Source organism: Adiantum capillus-veneris, chromosome 4 (genome assembly GCF_014529385.1).
Source record: "Adiantum capillus-veneris isolate H3 chromosome 4, ASM1452938v2, whole genome shotgun sequence".
NCBI lineage: Eukaryota > Viridiplantae > Streptophyta > Polypodiopsida > Polypodiales > Pteridaceae > Adiantum > Adiantum capillus-veneris.
In genome coordinates, this window is record NC_140934.1 from 175,683,972 (window position 1) to 175,702,676 (window position 18,705).

Here is an 18,705-nt window from a genome sequence, read left to right on the forward strand (position 1 = left end):
ACCTGTTAACGATATTACTCCTTATCCACCTCCTTCAGTTGTAGTCACATACCAGCAACTGACTTGTGATGAGCTTAAGTAAGACATAGCATATATCCCAAGCGCGACTCCAGAAAAAGAGAACATCAACCCGCACGACAACAAGCACACCATATAAATACTTCAAACTTCAATCCTCCAACCAGCCGAAAAGGCCGAAACATAAAGCTACTAAATCAAAGATGCCATACTCTGCTCAAACAGACAAGTTTTTTGTGACCCGTTTAAAGACATATACCAATGCCCTGGACATGTGGTATGCTTTCAACCAACAGAACTCAATACACTGACATCACTTTGTCAATGCCTGAATTTACCCACCAAAAAGAGTGACGCTCCAATAAAGTCAGCTCAATCGATCAATCTAGAACTCAAAAACCTCTTAGTGAAAGAAAAGAGGCCACCATTCAATAAATGACCTTCATTACCATACAGTAAGAATAAACTACAAGTCACCTACTGAGAGAGAGGGCGCACTTCACACATCAATTGGCTCTTGTAAGGTATGAGATCGCTCCATAAGTGATTACGAAACTCTTCTTACATCTTTCAGAAAGGGTTGTGTACTGCAAAGTAAGTCAACCGAAACATTACTTGCTATTCCAGCAAATTAAACATTTCAAGTATGCTTCAACAGCATACTTGAAGAGAGAGAGGGCGCACTTCACACATCAATTGGCTCTTGTAAGGTATGAGATCGCTCCATAAGTGATTACGAAACTCTTCTTACATCTTTCAGAAAGGGTTGTGTACTGCAAAGTAAGTCAACCGAAACATTACTTGCTATTCCAGCAAATTAAACATTTCAAGTATGCTTCAACAGCAAGTCATTCAAGGTTCACGTAAAGCATTTACACTCTCTAGCAGCCTTTTAATCACAGCCAGACAGAAATTCTCTTATAATCACCAACAAAAGAAAGACTTGTGTCAACTTCATTATGCTTCTTCTTCTCTTCACTTTGTGTGTGCGCAAAAGGGCTGCTAGAACAACATTCTCTGACTTCGAATCTTAATTAGCTTTTACAAAAAGATTACAAGTATACGTGACTAGGAAGCCAATGATGATGTAGCCTGGTTGCCCCTTGCTACTAATTACAAAACATATTGGCAGCAAGTTTGCTCCCTAATACCCTGGATAGCAGGCCAACCGTTGATGTAAGCTGGTTGCCCCTTCCCAATAATAGCAAGTGGCAGCTTGATCACACTCACGCTTTACATACAATGTGTTTTCTGTTGGACTATTACGAAAGCCTCGTTGACCGCACACTTTATCGTCTCGTCTTTTCTTTACAAAACCGCGAGGTTGCGTTACATAAACTTCCTCAAATATGTCACCATTCAAGAAAGCAATAACAATGTCTTACTAATGTACATCCCAATCAAAATGAGCTGCTAATGCACATACAAAACGCGCATTAGCATACGACACGTGGGAGCAAAAGTCTCTTCTGAATCTATGCCTTTCTGCTATGCATAACCTTTTGCAACAAGTCGAGCCTTATAGCGATCAATCTCACCATCTGGCTTACGTTTCAACTTGTAAACCCACTTCGTACCAATGGCCTTTTTGCCAGGAGGCAAATCACATAAAGTCCATGTGTCATTTTCTATAAGTGCATCATATTCTGATTGTATGGCAGCCATCCAATTTTCTGAATTCTGTGCTTCATCAAAAGACAGAGGTTCCTCAATATCATGTAAGCTAGAAAGAGCCAAAGCATAACAACCTGATGCATAAGATGCATGGCGAGAACTTGAACAAGTACGACTAGACAAAAGTGCATCCAAATTACTGTCACGCAAAGTATACACCAACCATTTTGGCATACCTCTAGCTTGCTCATTCTCAACCCTTTCCTCATCAAGTACATCATGTACATCTGCATCAGTAATAGGCTGATCTGTAACATTTTCAAAAACCCCCATTGGCTGTACATTTGCCTCATTGGAATTTACATTTGAAATTCCACCACTGAAAAGAGGTAACAAAGTGTCATAAATGTCCTATGAGCTTAAATTATTGTCTCTAGTACATGACAGCAAGGACTGAACAGAATCTTCCACAAACACAATATCCCATGAGACCAAGATACGCTTAGTTTGCGGATCATACAACCTGTAACCTTTGCCTACAACACTATAACCAACAAAAATACTTTTGGCAGTCTTATCATACAATTTTCTGCGTTGTGTTTGTGGCACCAAAGTTGTCACGTGCACATCTAACCCTATGGGCATGTAGTTTATCCATTTTTCACTTATTATTAATAAGTGACTTTGTTGGGAAACTGGGTAGGGCAACTTTGCTAAGCAGGTATAAATAAAAGCCTAGCGCTAGCACTTTCTGGCAGAAGAGGCAGCAGAAGTCCACCAACTTACAATGGACCTTCTCAGCAAGACCGGCAAGAGGCCTAGCGTTTCCAACCAACATCAGATCAGATAGCGTTTTGGTTGCAGATCAGCCTAGCGCTATCTACAACAGAAACAGCCTAGCGTTTTTCAACAGATACCAGATTCTAGCGCTAACAGATGCGTTTTTGCATCTTCCGGATACCTCTAGCGTTTTGCAGTTTTCCAGCGACAGATCAGCCCCTAGCATCAACGTTTTCGGTTTTCAGCACTTAGACACCGCAAGATCAGCCCCTAGCCTCGTAGATCTTACCTACCCGCAACACATCCTCTCCGCACCGTCAGGATCAGCCAACATTTTCAGTTTCAGCCCGCTGTCCGCAGATTTCAGCATCTGCGTTTTCAGCGCATCGTCGTTGCGTCGTCGCCATTGCCGACACAGTGTCAGAATTCAGTGCACCGTCGTCGCCATTGCCGACATAGTGTCAGAATTCAGCAGATTTGCAGATTTCAGCCCCTAGCATTTTCAGATTTCAGCCCGTCCTCATCGCCGTCATCATTGTCGTCGACATAGTTGGCAAGTCCATTGCATCTAGACCATTGTACCAAATGAGTGCAATCAATAGCATAGACCTCTCTCGCCATAGAGAGGGGGGGCCCTTGAAGAGGGTTTGAGAACCGTCTGGTGTCGTATTCTTCTCTCTCTCTCTCTCTCTCTCTCTCTCTCTCTCTCTCTCTCAACACCTTCATTCACAATGTCATTCACTTTGTTTGTGATCATTGCACTCTCTCACTATAGAAAGGGAAGGCTCTCCCTTCCATAAGTAAAAGGAACCCTTGAGCACAGTTCGGAGCACTCATCTTGAGCAAAGTTCTCTGCCACAGGCAGAACACTGGTGCATAGGGGGGGGCTTCAACATGTTGGAGAACCCCTTCTGATAGGATTGGTGGTAGCCATGCTACTGTGCATGGAGTTGAGCTGGTAGCTTGGGAGAGGTTTTGTATGACTCTGAGGGTCTCGAAGTTTGGCAACACTCTAGTTTTGTGAGGCCCCCAGCTGCCTTCTCTCGTTCGGACCACAGAGTGGGAGGAGTGAATCTATCGCGGATAGATCGCTTCTACACTAGTGATTATTTCAGTGACTTTGGGCACAGAGTTGGCATTCTATTCCTTCTCGGACCATGCACCAGTGATCCTCACAGTGGCAGACAGGCAGAGGAGAGGGAGCACGATGCTTCGTATCCCGGAGAGGGTCTTGTTGGACTCTGCACTCAGAGAGCGAGTCAAGGCTCTCTGGACAGAGAGATTGGACAGGCAATATTCTCCTGCTGACATAGTGGCCTCAGGACTAGCTCAGATTAGCCGTTTCTTTCTCCAGGAGTCTTTGGCTCGCCGGGCTGCAACGAGAGAAGAAGCAGCGTCTTAGACGGGGCATTGCTTCGTTACAGAGGATGCAGGAGCAGCATCCAGACAGTCCTTGGTTGGAGCAGCAGCTACAGCATGCTTGACAAGAGCTTGTTAGCCAGAGGAGAGGCGACATGAGTTTGCTTTCCACCGACAGGCATCTCAGTGGACACAGGTGGGCGACAGCGTGACTAGTGCTTTCTTTGAGGCAGTGGGACCTCGACATTCACGTGCCAAGGTCAGTTAGTTGCGGAGGCCTGACGGGTCAGTTGCTTCTGAGCTCGAGGATATGCGTGCAATTGCTACTGACTTTTATCGTGAGTTACTGTCTGCAGAGGCTCAGTCAGAGCGTCGGGGTGCATGCAAGGAGCAGGTTTGGGCACAGATGCCTCGTCTTGTGACTGAGGAGATGCATCAGAGCCTTGAGCTCTACCACTTCAGCTTGAGGAGCTGCACACGGCTCTTAGGGCCCTCCCCCGTGGTAGCTGTCCAGGTGAGGATGGACTGACTCCAAGTTTTTTCTTGGAGTACTCGGACCTGCTTGGCCCAGATCTCTGTAGTGCTTTTCAGAACATTTTGCACACAGGAGTGATGCCTGATAGCATGAGTGAGGGCTTGATCTACCTCATTCCCAAGGAGGGTGGCTCCTTGGATGAGATTCGACAGTGGCGCCCCATCACCATCCTCAACTCAACCTACAAAATTCTTGTCAAGGCTCTGAGTTTGAGGATTCAACCACTTCTAGAGAGTCTTATGCATGGGACTCAGACAGGTTTTGTCAAGGAACGCACTGATCTACCACGGGTGTCACAAGACGGGCACCACGTGCCAATAAAAAAGAACAGACTGAACAGACTTTTAGCACTTCATTAAGAACTGAACTGAAAGAGAGAGAGAGAGAGACGACACGCGACACGGAGTGGCGGAATTCCACCCCAAAGAGTATTGGCCCCAAACCTTGGTGCCCCTTTTGGTATTTCTTTATATTGCATCAACACAGTACAAGCCGGTACTCCAGACTCTGCACCTTCTCTAAGAAGCATGCCAAAGAATGAGCCCTAACCTCATATTTAAAGGCCCTTGGCCTGAAAAGCAGTTACAGTGAAAAGCCTTTAAAACTCAAAAGCTTCTACTCCAAAAAGCAATGCAAAAAGTTGCCAGGGTAAAATCCGGAATTCCGTACAGCTGCCACGTCATCAACCAACGCAAAACGCGGAAATCCGTACAACCTGCCCGTCATCATGCCAACGCAGTTTTCGAAAATCTGACACGTCATCAGTTTTAGCGTGTGTGCAGGTCCTGCTTTATTTTAATCCTTTATGTCACTTGGGGCCCCATCGGACGGGGCCCCCATAAGTTGGTAGGACTTCTTCTGTTACTTGTTCTTCTTAGGGTTTAGGCCCCTCGGCCACATCTGTAAGTTGGCTCCATTCTTTAGGCTGACACGTCAGCAGTTTGTTACATCTCCCCTTCTTGAAAGAGAGTAATCATCCGCAATTACAACATATCTGCAAAACAACTCAAGTTAGCTCAAAAATTTCCTAGGGTCATTCCTAGGGACATTCCGAGGGACAATCAATTTGCTCTTTTGATCAAGGAGTTAGCTTCTCCTCTCGGCTGTTTTGATCAAGGAGTTGGCTTCTCCTTTCGGCTGTTTTGATCAAGGAGTTAGCTTCTTCCTTTCTGTTGTTTTGATCAAGGAGTTAGCTTCTAATTTCTGCTCTTTTGATCAAGGAGTTAGCTTCTCCTTTCGTCCAGATCGGAACTCTTGATATTCCGGCGTAGTAAAATTAGCCATCACACCCAGACCGTACTGATCTTCCACGGGTGTCTTAATGCACTAAAAAATTACATACCCAGGCAATCTCATCCAATTAGGAATATTCAGTGGTTGGCACATCACAATGCAACACAAATGCTCACATATGCATGTTACAAAACATAGAAACATAAAGCCGCCGATGAACACTCCTGCCGCATAACCTAACAAGGTCCGGGCCGGGAGATATTCAACGACTCCCTCATCACTCCTCCCACATAACCTAAAAAGGTACGGGCCGGGAGATATAGAGGCCTTTTACAACCAAACGCCCCCCAGACCGCAGCCTGCGTCGTTTGGAGGTGCTGAGAGTAACTACTGCTCAAACTTCTTAATACTCCTCCTGCATAACCATCCAAGTCCGGGCCGAGAGTCACAATAACAATTATTTTATAAGCATACTACCAAACGCTCCCCAAGTATCGGCTTGCGTCGTTCGGAGATTTTCTAGCATACATCAGAACGCTCCCCAGGCATCGGCCTGCGTCGTTCCGAGGTTCAAACAATACCAAAACAGTATTTCTCACTTCTCCACTCGGGAGTAAAATCACCAATCAATGAAACCAGTATTAAAACTAGAGTCAAATATTTCAAATCGGCACCAAGATAGGTTCAAAAAAGATACCATCCATTTCAAACAAAGTTCAAAAGTATCTAACTATAAAACGACTAGAGAGTTTATTTAGGATTTTGTTCGGACAACCGAACTTTGAGGACGACCGGCTTGCCCTTCTGCATCACGGTGATGGTTCAGTTCCGAACTTGGAGAGTCACATCGTTCTTGTCATGCTAAGGCATGCCTAATAGAACGTCACAATTGCCCAACTTCATAATGTGGAAATCGGCTTTTCCATGATAATCTTGGATAGTCACTGGAAGAGCACCAATGAGTGGTACCACTTTCTGAGTTTGCCATGTGGCTAGCTCAGCTTCAATTTCTCCACCCTCTGCATCATAATCGAAGTCATCTGCTTCAAGAATTGTGGATAGTTTTCTATAGCTCCGGGGTCAAAGAAAATAAGGGCTTTGAAGCCATTGACTTTGCCATAAGCTCTACACAATTCATTTGTACTCTCAAGGCGTATGCCATAAATATCAGGAACTAGTCCAATAGCGGGTCTAGCTCTCTTAGCAGGAGGTGGCGCTGGGGTTTTGTCGACCATTGGTGCGGGTGTCGGCTCCTCTGGTCTATCAGTACATTTGGGACAATTAGAATGATTATGCCCTGTTTAAAAGCATCCAAAGCATCGGCCTTCTTGTAGTAAGGTGTCTCGTTGTTGAGGCGTCAAACGAGGCCTTTGCGGTTGATTTTCACGAGACTCGAGAATTTGTTCGTTGTTGCCGAGAGTTGTGGTTAGCAACCGGAGATTCTTCTGTGGTAAACTCTAGCTTTCCCTTCATCAGTTTGTAGCCGACCGCGGCATGGTCCATAAGTTCTTGCATGGTAGAGACTTGCTTGGATAGACAATATTCCTGCAATGGTGATGGTAGTCCAATGGTGTATCGCTCGCACTGGGCCTCCAAGGGAATAGATCTAAAAAAAGACACCGGAAGGTACACGTCGAGAAACCTTTGGTTATATTCGTCCATGGTTTCAGTGGCAAGCATTTTCAAGTTGCCCCACTCTGTCAAAATCCGGACTTCAAACATCGAAGTCATGTAACTACGTGCAAAAACTGTCTTGAAAGCTTGCAAGGTCCTTGGAGCATGTTGTTGTTTCGCGATTGAACTCCACTATTGCATAGCATTATCTTTAAGAAATCCCGCTACTCAAGAAATCTTGGATTCTTCTGTATCCCCAAAGCATAGATGTTGTCGAATTGTTGTAGGAACAGCAACGCTTTCTTGCGATCTTTCACCCCGGAAAAAGTGAAAAATTTGACAGTCGTGCCACCATCTTTGAAATCTTTGGGTTAGTTAGGCGCATATCCCGGGTATGGAAAATAAGAGTATCCATATGGGCTCCAACCATTGTAGCCTAGTGGCGGTGGTGGTGGAGGTGGGGGCAATGGATCAGGGTCAAATGGCTGCACCATATTCCTGAAGACTCCTCCGATTGGAACAGACGGCTGAGAAGGTTGCCGGTTGGAAGCTCTCGTACTTTCTGGTGCCGGAGGAGGAGGTGCCACCTGGGGCATCAGAGGGGGTAACATGTAGTTCAAAAATTGTTGAAAACTTTGCAGCATCGAAAGATTCTGTTGAGGATGCCGCGAAAGAATGTCGTGGAGTTCGTTGAGCAAGAACTGCAAATATTCTACTGAATCCATGAATTCCAAGTATTGGGTTCTTAATTGGCTTATGCCTTGTAAGACACTGCGGTGAAGACGGGAGCGCGCCCGATGCGCGATGAAGTAAGGGTGGGAGTGGCTAATAAGTCCGAGTTGGAAGGCGAAGATACCTCGAATAAAATCTGTCTGCTCTTTTGTAGGATCGGTATGCTTTCAGAAAAGCACACGCCTAATGCTCTGATACCAATGCCACAAGACGGACACCACGTGCCAATAAAAAAGAACAGACTGAACATACTTTTAGCACTTCATTAACAACTGAACTGAAAGAGAGAGAGAGAGAGAGAGAGAGAGAGAGAGAGAGAAAGAAGAAAGAAAGATTTTTAACGTCTATGTCAGGCCGAAATCGGCCTATGAGACAAATCAAATGTACATGGTGTGTATGTCATCCGTCTATCGGAAAGACAAATGAAACAAAACTGATACAAAACTGAACTGAATGTAGGTAGTGGAGTATCTGAGGAGGGATGGAGTTCTATCTCTAGGGGTGTATGCATGTCTATATGCTCAAGGTAGTACAATCATGAGAGTGCATCAAGCTATCTAGCTCCATCCTGTACTAATGGGGGGATGTAAGATGTGGTACATGGGCGGGTCTGGTGCCAAGGCTACCCGGATGAAGGCTGTCGGGTCGGCCCTCATCTGAGCCACTCGCTCCTCAGTGGCACGGCGCTCCCGGGCTCGGATCTCCTCGATCTGTCGGTGGTGGGAGCTCGCGCCCCTGTAGCCTGTGACTCGTGGTCGTCGTCTAGCTCGGTTCACCTCCGCCTGTGGGAGTGTCACTCCCCTCTGAGTGTCTGGTGAGGGAGGGGCTGTGAGCTGCGACTGTCTCCCCTCTGTCTATGTAGCTGTGTGTGGCTGTAGTAGTGTGTCCCGATGGCTCTGTATCTCTAGTAAGAAACGTCCGAGCTGTCTCTGATCTCGAGATTCCATGATCTCTCGGAGAGTGGGCTGTCCTCTGAATAAGGCCTCATACCTGCCTCTGATCTCAGTGTATGCTCTGCATCTACATACAAAGTGCTCCTCACTCTCCACCTCCTCTGTGCAGGCTCTGCAGATTCGCTCCTCCCTGGGAACACCAGTATGTCTCCCGATCTCAATCTCTAACCTGTGTGAAGCCACTCTCAGCTGACCAATCGCCACCCGTGAGCTATGTGGCATATATGTGTCCATGTAGCGTGGTCTCTGTATGAACCCCCCAGACAATATGGTGAGAAACTGGTCTCTGTAATCTGACATCCTCGTCCCCAAGCCAGGTGCCTCCCAGACTCTCCTAGTGTATAGCTACCACAGATCCTGTCTCAATACCAAGTTCCTCTCACTGCGAGAGAGGTGAACATATGGTGAATGGGGGTCGTACTGGAATGGTGGTAGGCTCTCCATGTCAAGACCGTGTCCCTCAAACCATGCTCTGACCTGTGAGTACCATGCTCTCTCATGCCCATTCTCTGATAGCTGTATAGCTGCCTCAAATGCTCTACGGGTAAGTCTGTTAGGAGGTAGCTCTCTCATCCTCTGGATGAAGCAAACTGTCTGGAATAGTGCCTCTACAACCATAGGTGGTGTGGCGAGCTCGGCTCTAATAATGTCATGTGGCACTGTCTTCTTGCTGCGGAGCAAGCGTGAGATCATACATACCTGTGGTCTCTCAAGCTGTGTCCACGGGTCAGCTGTCAATCCTGGTGCCCATACCGCCGCCAAGTACATCAAGGCCGGGGTGACTAAGGTGTCGAAAAGCCACCCCTTCGTGCGGGGCTCCTGAAAGTGTGCCTGGTGGCATCTCCGCTCTAGCATGGCCAGAGCTGCATATCCTCGGGTGAGCCTGTCAACAGCAGCCTGCCTCATAGTGAAGGGTCCTGGTAGGCTGGTGAATGTGATGCCAAGGTAGACATAGGAGGTGACTACATCAACCTGTCCTCCTGCTGTTGTGAAGGTGGCGGCGCTCCTCACTGCACTGGATGTGTGAAAGATCATAACCTTGGTTTTGCCAAGGTTCACAGTCAACCCCCTGTGTGTGCTGAATTCGTCCAAGGCCTCAAGATGGCGTTGCAAGCCCTCGGGTGACTCTGAAATCAACACAATACCATCAGCATATAACATGATGTGGACCGGAGTACCTGCCAAGTCGCTCCCCTCTCCCCTTGCTCGCAGTATGTAGTCGGAGATCTCGTCGATGTAGAGCCCAAAGAGTGTCGAGGAGAGTGGGCATCCTTGCTTAACACCAATGGTGCTAGAGAGAGACGACACGCGACACGAAGTGGCGGAATTCCCACCCAGAGAGTATTGGCCCCAAACCTTGGCGCCCCTTTCGGTATTTCTTTATATTGCATCAACACAGTACAAGCCGGTACTCCAGACTCTGCACCTTCTCCATGAAGCATACCAGAGAATGAGCCCTAACCTCGTATTTACAGGCCCTTGGCCTGAAAAGCAATTACAGTGAAAAGCCTTTAAAACTCAAAAGCTTCTAGTCCAAAAAGCAATGCAAAAAGCTGCCAGCATAAAATCCGGAATTCCGTACAGTTGCCACGTCATCAACCAGTGCAAAACATGGAAATCCGTACAGCCTGCCACGTCATCATGCCAGCACAATTTTCGGAAATCTGCCACGTCATCAGTTTTAGTGTGTGTGCGGGTCCTGCTTTATTTTAATCATTTATGTCACCCCATCGGACGGGGTCCCCATAAGTTGGTAGGACTTCTTCTGTTACTTGTTCTTCTTAGGGTTTAGGCCCCTCGGCCACATCTATAAGTTGGCTCCATTCTTTAGGCTTTGACACGTCAGCAGTTTGTTACAACGGGTGTCTTGATGCACTGAAATTACATACCCAAGCAATCTCATCCAATTAGGAATATTCAGTGGTTGGCACATCACAATGCAACACAAATGCTCACATATGTACGTTACAAGACATAGAAACATAAAGCCACCGATGAACACTCCCCCCGCAAATAACCATCTTGGTCCGGGCCATGAGCTGTTCAACGACTCCCTCATCACTCCTCCCGCAAATAACCTAAAAAGGTCCGGGCCATGAGATATAGAGGCCTTTTACAACCAAACGCCCCCCAGACCGCAGCCTGCATCGTTTGGAGGTGCTGAGAGTAACCACTTCTCTAGACTTCTTAATACTTCTCCCGCATAACAAATCCAAGTCCGGACCGGGAGTCACAACAACAATACTCCCCCCGTAAATAACCACAAGGGTCCAGGCCATGAGTAAAAACAGCACTTTTCAATCATTCAATACTCCCCCCGCAAATAACCACAAGGGTCCGGGCCATGAGTATGAACAAGCATTCTCAAATATTATTTCTCACTACTCCACCCGGAAGTAAAATCACCAATCATTGAAACCACTATTTAAAACTAGAGTCAAACATTTCAAATCGGCACCAAGACAAGTTCAAAACAGATACCATCCATTTCAAACAAATTCCAAACAAGATCACCAAACAAACTTAAAAAACAATCTCGACATCAGTCGAGCTCGAAAAGTTGACTGACTTTCTATCCTGAAACCTGCACCAAAAAAATTAGAGTTAGGTTCATTCCATAGGGTCGTAACCGAGCACAGCATAGTCCATCAGCTCTTGGACAAACGGTGTAACAAATTGCTGACGTGTCAAAGCCTTGAAGAAGGGGGCCAACATACAGATGCCGGCCGAGGGGCCTAAACCCTAAGAGAACAAGTAACAGAAGAAGAAGTCCTACCAACTTACGGGGACCCCGTCCGATGGGGCCCCAAGTGACATAAAGGATTAAAATAAAGCAAGACCCGTAGATATGCAAAAACTAATGATGTGGCAGATTTTCAAAAATTGCGCTGGCAAGATACGTGGCAAGCTGTACGGAATTCCGCGTTTTGCGCTAGCTGATGATGTGGCAGGCTGTACGGATTTTCATAAATTACACTGGCAACGTTTTGGCTTTGCTTTTGGACCAGATGCTTTTGAGTTTGAAGGCTTTTCAATGTAATTGCTTTTTAGGCCAAGGGCCTTTAAATATGAGGTTAGGGCTCATTCTCTGGCATGCTTCCCGAAGAAGGTGCAGAGTCTACAGTGCCGGCTTGTACTGTGTTGATGCAATAAAAAGAAATATCGAAAGGGGCGCTAAGGTTTGGAGCCAATACTCTCTGGGGTGGAATTCGGCCACTCCGTGTTGCGTGTCGTCTCTCTCTTTCAGTTCAGTTGTTATTAAAGTGCTAAAAGTCTGTTCAGTCTATTCTTTTCTATTGGCACGTGGTGCCCGTCTTGTGACAAACAATGTTTCTTTGGCGGCGATGGTAGTCCGAAGATAGCAATCGCACTAAACCTCCAAGGTCATTTGCTCGTGAAGAGACATCTACTAGGAGATGTCGAGAAATTTCAAGTTAAAATCTACTAGGGTTTCCATGGCAAGCATTTCAAGATACCCTCTGCCAGAAGTTGTACTTCGAAGGAAGATGTCAGAAACCATATAACTTCGGGCAAAAAATTTCTTGAAAGCTTGCCAAGTCCTTGGAGTGTGCTGCTTGGTAGCTATAGGCATCAACGTCTGCATGGCACTGCTTTTGCTAAAAAGAGTGACTTGAAACAAATCGTGGATCCTTCTCTTGCAAGTGATCCTTATGGCTTATGCCATGTAAGACATGAGCGATGAAGATGAGAGCGCGTCTGATGCGCGATGAAGTAAGGGTGGGAGGGACTAATAAGTTCCAGGTCGAAGCACAAACCTAAAATTTCCGATGAGCTTTGGACGTGCGATCTTGCTTTGTTTGCTCTTTGGTGGGACCTATATGCTTTCAGAAAAGCACACGCCTAATGCTTTGATACCACTGTCACAAGACAGGAACCACGTGCCAATAGGAAAGAACAGACTAAACAAACTTTTAGCACTTCAATAACAACTGAACTGAGAGAGAGAGAGAGAGACGATACGCGACACGAAGTGGTGGAATTCCACCCCAAAGAGTATTGGCCCCAAACCTTGGCGCCTCTTTCGGTATTTCTTTATATTGCATCAACTTAGTATAAGCCGGTACTCCAAACTCTGCACCTTCTCAACGAAGCATGCTAAAGAATGAGCCCTAGCCTCATATTTAAAGGCCCTAGGCCCCAAAAGCAGTTTTACATGAAAAGCCTTCAAACTCAAAAGCTTTTGGTCCAAAAGCAATACCAAAAAGCTGTCAGCGTAAATCACGGAATTCTGTACAGCAGTCAGTGCAAAAAGTGGAAATAGTACAACCTACCACATCATCATGTCAGCGCAATTTTCGGAATTTCCATACAGCTGCCACGTCATCAGCTGCTACGTAATTCTTTCTGTGTATGTGTGTGTGTGTGGATCTTGCTTTATTTTAATCCTTCATGTCACTTGGGGCCCCATCGGACGGGGTTCCCATAAGTTGGGAGAACTTTTTCTTCTGTTACTTGTTCTTCTTAGGATTTAGGCCCCTCGGCCGACATCTGCAAGTTGGCTCCCTTCCTCAGGGCTTTGACACGTCGGCAATTTGTGACAGGGCCAATCTCTCTGGGCACAGAACTACGTCGGGCCGTGTCAACTCGACTTGACCTGTCATTTAAATTTATGAAGTGTTTAAAGTGAATCTCTCTCTCATGTCGCAACAAATTCTAGACTTGGAGTGTCCAAGTTTGTTACACCTTGTTACCTGTAAGGTGCAGCAGAATGAATGTTTGAACTTTGCTCAAGATGAGTGCTCCGAACTGTGCTCAAGGTTCCTTTTGTTCTTATGGAAGGGAGAGCCTTCCGTTCTTAATGAGAGAGTGCAATGGACACAAACAAAGTGAATGGACATTGTGCGTGAAGGTGTATGAGACTGAGAGATAGAGAGAGAAGAGAAATACGACACCAAGACATAGTAAAACCCTCCTCCGAAGGCCCCACTCTCGTTGGCGAGAGTGGTCTACGATTGATTGCACAAACTGGTACAAAGAGGATGCATGTGACTGATGCAAGTCTAGGCTAGATCGACGACGACGACAGGGATGGCGAGACCGATCTAAGGGCTGAATTCTCAAGCTTTCTAACTGCTGTCCAAAATGCTACTGTGGGCACGTTCTTGCGGGCTGAAATCTGCTGGTCTTTAGGGCTGAAAACTGTAGGTCTTTAGGGCTGAAAACTACTAACTTATTGCTGAAAACGCCATCACATAGAGAGCGATGGAGGTTCAGAAAACGCTAGGGCTGCATGGAGAAAAAACGCTAGCAGTAAGTAGATCTTTTGCGATGCTGGCTTGGATCAAAAACGGTAGCATGGGGAAATCTGTGGCGATGATGCTGGGAAGGGAAAACGCTAGGCTGTGGATCTTCTTGCTTGGAGGGAAATCGCCACCAAGGGTTCTTGCATGAGAAGTTGCATGTTGAGCGATGGAGCTCCTACTGCCTCTTCTGCCAATTAGTGCTAGTCTAGGTTTGCTTATATACAAACTTACTCAATTTGCCCTACCTACTTTCCAAAAAAAGTCACTTAAATTAATAAGTGAAAAATGTCAAAAATAGGAAATTTAGGCTAAATGCACTGGAAAATTCTCCTGAAGGATTCTGATGGATTATGATGTGAATGCTTATGACCATGATGTGTGCAACCAGAGGCTATGCATCTACACTAAGTGTCTGAACATGCACGGTCTGCGAACAGACTCACAAAATTGCCAGATCAATTCTTATAAGTTATTCTAGACTGACTTGACTTAACTGAACCCTGATCATGTTGTAGCTTGTCCACAGACACATAGGGTTGGATGTATCACGTGACATTACCGACCCCTCTCATCAAGTCATTCCTCCTGGTAGATAGTCAAATTCTTATGTGGCACTACGTTAAACGTACTACAAAAGCCCACAAGCATAGTAACTTGGCTTAATGACAAAGAGGTCACAAAGGAACGTCTTGGGGATGCATCTTGGGACGACCAATTGATGGGGATGACAATGGGAATAGAAAAGTCCACAACAACTTAAAACGGTATAGTTTTTGTCCATTTATTTATACTCCCTCGACACGAGGATTAGAGCCACATTATGGCCCAACTCATATCAAAGGTGGCAACGGAAGATGCAATGAAGACAAGATTTGGCTCATGGTTTGGTGAACATCTCGACTCCGATCTAGATCACTTGTAATGCCACATACATGAACAAGGCACCTGTGGAGAAGAGAGATCACTGAGGTAGAAAGAGACAAGACATCTAAGAAAGAGAGAGAGAGAGAGAGAGAGAAATCAGGGAAAGGCTCTCCATGTTGATAACAAGCTGCTCATACAAGTGACCAAGGGTGGTCTAGCATCAATCTAACATGCCCTATGGATAGACCCGAGGTACACAAAATTGCGACTGCTTCAGACACTGTCAACTGCTCCTGCAGATGAGACCACTGACACGGTCTCCACATGGGCTGCCCTAGGCTACTGAGAAAGCAAGGCTCCAACGAGATCTCTTCTGGCAAGAAGGCTTATCTGGAGGAAGAAGAGAAAGGAGGAGTTCTGCATCTACAAGACCATGGTGCCTCCTAAAATATTCCCTAAGAGAGTAAAACATCTCCTATTGCCCATCACTTCTCTTGACCGCAACAAATGGGATGCAAAAACGCTAGGAGTTGCTAAAAAACGCTAGCAAAACTGCCCTCCCACTGCTCATCTCATCACCCTAGGGCTGCCCCCAAGGGGTGCCCCTGCAACCCCCGGCTTGTGCACACTATGCTCCCCTAGTGCTCCTGCCCTCACATATATACTCCCATAAAGCTGTCCACCGGCAACGACTCGAGAAAAATAGGGGATAGGCAGAAAAAAATGCTCCAATGGCCCAATACAGCCATAGGAAGTACCGGCAAGACTCAGAAAAATACTCCCAGGAGCCTAATGGCCATGGAACCAAGCCAAAACCCAAGGCTAAACATATCTTGACAAGAGAAAACAAGCTCACATTGGTCGGGCACAGCCACAAAAGAGCCCTCACTCCCTAACACTTGTTCCTGGGAGAAACTAGGACCACCGACTGGACGTATCTAGAGAGGTGCCTGAACCCTTAACACCTCCTCGACCCCCATTAACAATCACAACATTCTCATAAGCTCGACACTCCCTCTCTACTACCTATGCAACCTCCCTCTCTCAAGTCTCTTTATGTGACATATGTAAAGTTCAAAATAATCAAAAAAAAAGAAAACTTTTTACTTTTGACACAAATCCGTTTCCTAGCTTCTGCAGTCTTGACCTTGTCACCCATTCCGTTCCATGTTATTAGGCTTTATGGGCTTTTGCAATACATGCAATGTCATTCCGTTCCCTGTTATTAGTCTTTATGGGCTTTTGCAATACGTGCAATGTCATGCCATACAGTGATTCTACTATCCATCGGGGATGTAGCTGAATGTGATCACATAATGATGCCCTTTAGTTGACATGACGTGTCTTTTCTTTCAGAGCTTGAATGGAGCTCTCAAGTATGAGATATGGCTGAAAAGTAACACTTAGCCCCATAAGTATCGATGGGCTAGAAATCAGATACATCTACTTTCTTAAGCGCTTCCTGTGTAGACCCGGTCATTTTGTGCTTGATTTATGCACCTGACACACAACAGCTTTTGGAGATCCTTGCGTAGTGGTTATATCACTGTTCGGAGTTGAACATAGCACCTATGCAAACTGTAGCTTTAGGATAGTAACGCGTTACATCAAAGAGCTACTCTCGTATGAAGCCTTCGAAAGATAAAACGCAACAGAGCACAACCCACAACAGGTAAGTGAGTTGGGTCTTACATGGAAGAGAGAGCTTAAGCAATGTCGGAGTCGTCGAAGTCATCTTCAAATGCATTGAAAAAATCGGCGTCCAGAGGGGGCCGAGCGTCGCCCGCAGATTCGCAGAAAATATCGTTAGGGTCGTTGTCCCCATCCACGTCCATGGCCGTCGCGCCCGCTGCACCATCATCCATATCCCCGCCAAACGCAGGCTTCATCAGGCCCAGTTTAGAGTAACCCTATAATAGCTTAGAGTAATATATCACCTACTCGCCACCTTATTTCGCTCTACTTTCAATTGTTTACATGGAATCTCAGCAGATCCCTTGAAGGGCTTCCATCTCTTATAAAAGTTGTAGGGAATTTCCCATGCAAGTCCAAGAGTTGAACTCAAGACCTCACAATGAGCGATTAATCGTTGCCCTGAACCAGTTGATCGTCACGAGCTCCGTGCTCAGTGGGCAACACGCTCCATATATAAAAAAATGGCCTCACCGTTCCAACCTCGCGCACTGCAGACGACGGTTCCTTGCTTTGTCTCCACCTCGAGCTGCATGCCTGAGTCCACGGGTTGGGGAGAGAGAGAGAGAGACTTTTATTTGAAAACAACCCCTTCACTTTTCTATTTTTTTCCCTCAATCTTCAGCTTGGCATATATTGTGATTCCATCTAATTCAAACGTTTGCACTACCTATTTTGGCCTCATAGTGTGGTTATAGAAGTATAAGCTTCTTCTTGCAATATATATCAAAGCGAATGCAACCCTAAATGTATCACCTGCTATAAAAGAATTCATGTGGAGTATTCATGTCTATGATAGGATTTGAGTGCCTTCATATTGACCATTATGGCCTTGGGTAGAAATTTCCATTCACCAAGAAGTATGTTTTTACCTTACTTTTATAAATCCCATTTATTTATTTTTGGGCCTTAGTGAGATAATCCTTCCAAAACCAACCTCGTTTGTTTGTATAGAAGTAAAACCTTGCTTTGATAGAATGCCCTTCAATCAAGAAGTATCTTATTAATGTATTCTTTGTAAAGCCCTTGTATTTTGCCTTCGTGACATGCTGCTTACAAAAAATGACTTCATAATGGTGAATTCAAAAAAGTAAAAACCTTCCCCTTGCATCAAGATACTCGAGTTAATTATTTCTTCATTGAAAAAGTCCAAGTATACGTTTAAGAGTATGGGATTATGAGGGATTTTTTATTTGCCCCTTGAAGGATGAGGTATTTTTGTTCAAAACTCCACGGCTTTACCATGTGGTAGTTAATTTGCAGCAACATGATAGAGTCAATTGTTGGAATTAGGGTTGCAGAGAGACACACAAAGCTTGGAGAAGACGAAGGAAGCTCAAGGCACACAATAGAGAGTGTATTACTTAGTGTGCAATGGAAAGATAGATAGCCCTAGAGTGATGGGCGTATATACAATGCACGGGGGAAAAAACCTCCTAAAGAGGGAAAAAATGCCCCGGCGGTCCTAGTGTGTTCACACACATCACTACCACGTGTATATGGTAACAAATCCCCCCTGGAGTGATGCGGTGAACGAGAGCTGGCACATGAGTAAAGGGAAGTGCCATGCCCTGAGGACAGGATCAGTCCACAAAGGGGAGTAAGCCCAAAGCTTTGCGGAAAGCTTCAAGCTTCTCACGAGACAATGCCTTTCTGAAAAGATCTGCAAGGTTGTCCTGTGTTGGCATATAAGCCAAGCTGATCTCTCTTGCTGAGAGCCTCTCCCTGACATAGTGGTAATGCACCTCAATGTGCTTTGTGCAAGCATGAAAAACTGGGTTCCTCGCAACTGCCAATGCACTCTGACTGTCAATGTAGATAGTGTTGGCAGTGTCCTGTCCAACACCCAAATCAGCCATAAGGCATCTGAGCCATACACACTCAACTGTAGCTATGAAGACTGCCCTGTACTCAGCCTCACAACTCGAAGTGGCCACAGTAGGTTGCTTCTTGCTCAACCATGATATACATGAACTGCCAAGCATGAAACAAAAACCACTTGTGGACACTCGCGTGTCAAAACAACCAGCCCAATCTGAGTTCGAAA

The 18,705-nt window shown here is 45.8% G+C and overlaps 1 protein-coding gene and 1 long non-coding RNA gene across 3 annotated transcripts; both read right to left on the reverse strand.

Annotated features, from left to right (window-relative positions):
* Positions 1-445: 445 nt before the first annotated feature.
* On the reverse strand, positions 446-16,935 carry LOC147460394 (uncharacterized). Its single transcript, XR_015187979.1, has 2 exons — positions 16,659-16,935; positions 446-791 (listed from the first exon to the last, which is right to left on the reverse strand). It is a non-coding gene; the product is annotated as an uncharacterized LOC147460394 (long non-coding RNA).
* Positions 800-11,512, reverse strand: LOC147460395 (putative mitochondrial protein AtMg00820). Of its 2 annotated transcripts, none has more exons than XM_086511477.1 (2): positions 1,869-11,512; positions 800-1,698 (listed from the first exon to the last, which is right to left on the reverse strand). In XM_086511477.1, the coding sequence occupies exons 1-2, from the start codon at positions 1,983-1,985 to the stop codon at positions 1,507-1,509; spliced, it is 309 nt and encodes a 102-aa protein (XP_086367603.1). In that variant the 5' UTR covers positions 1,986-11,512; the 3' UTR covers positions 800-1,506. Both variants share the same exon structure in this region; 1 of them encodes a protein (XP_086367603.1).
* Positions 16,936-18,705: the final 1,770 nt, after the last annotated feature.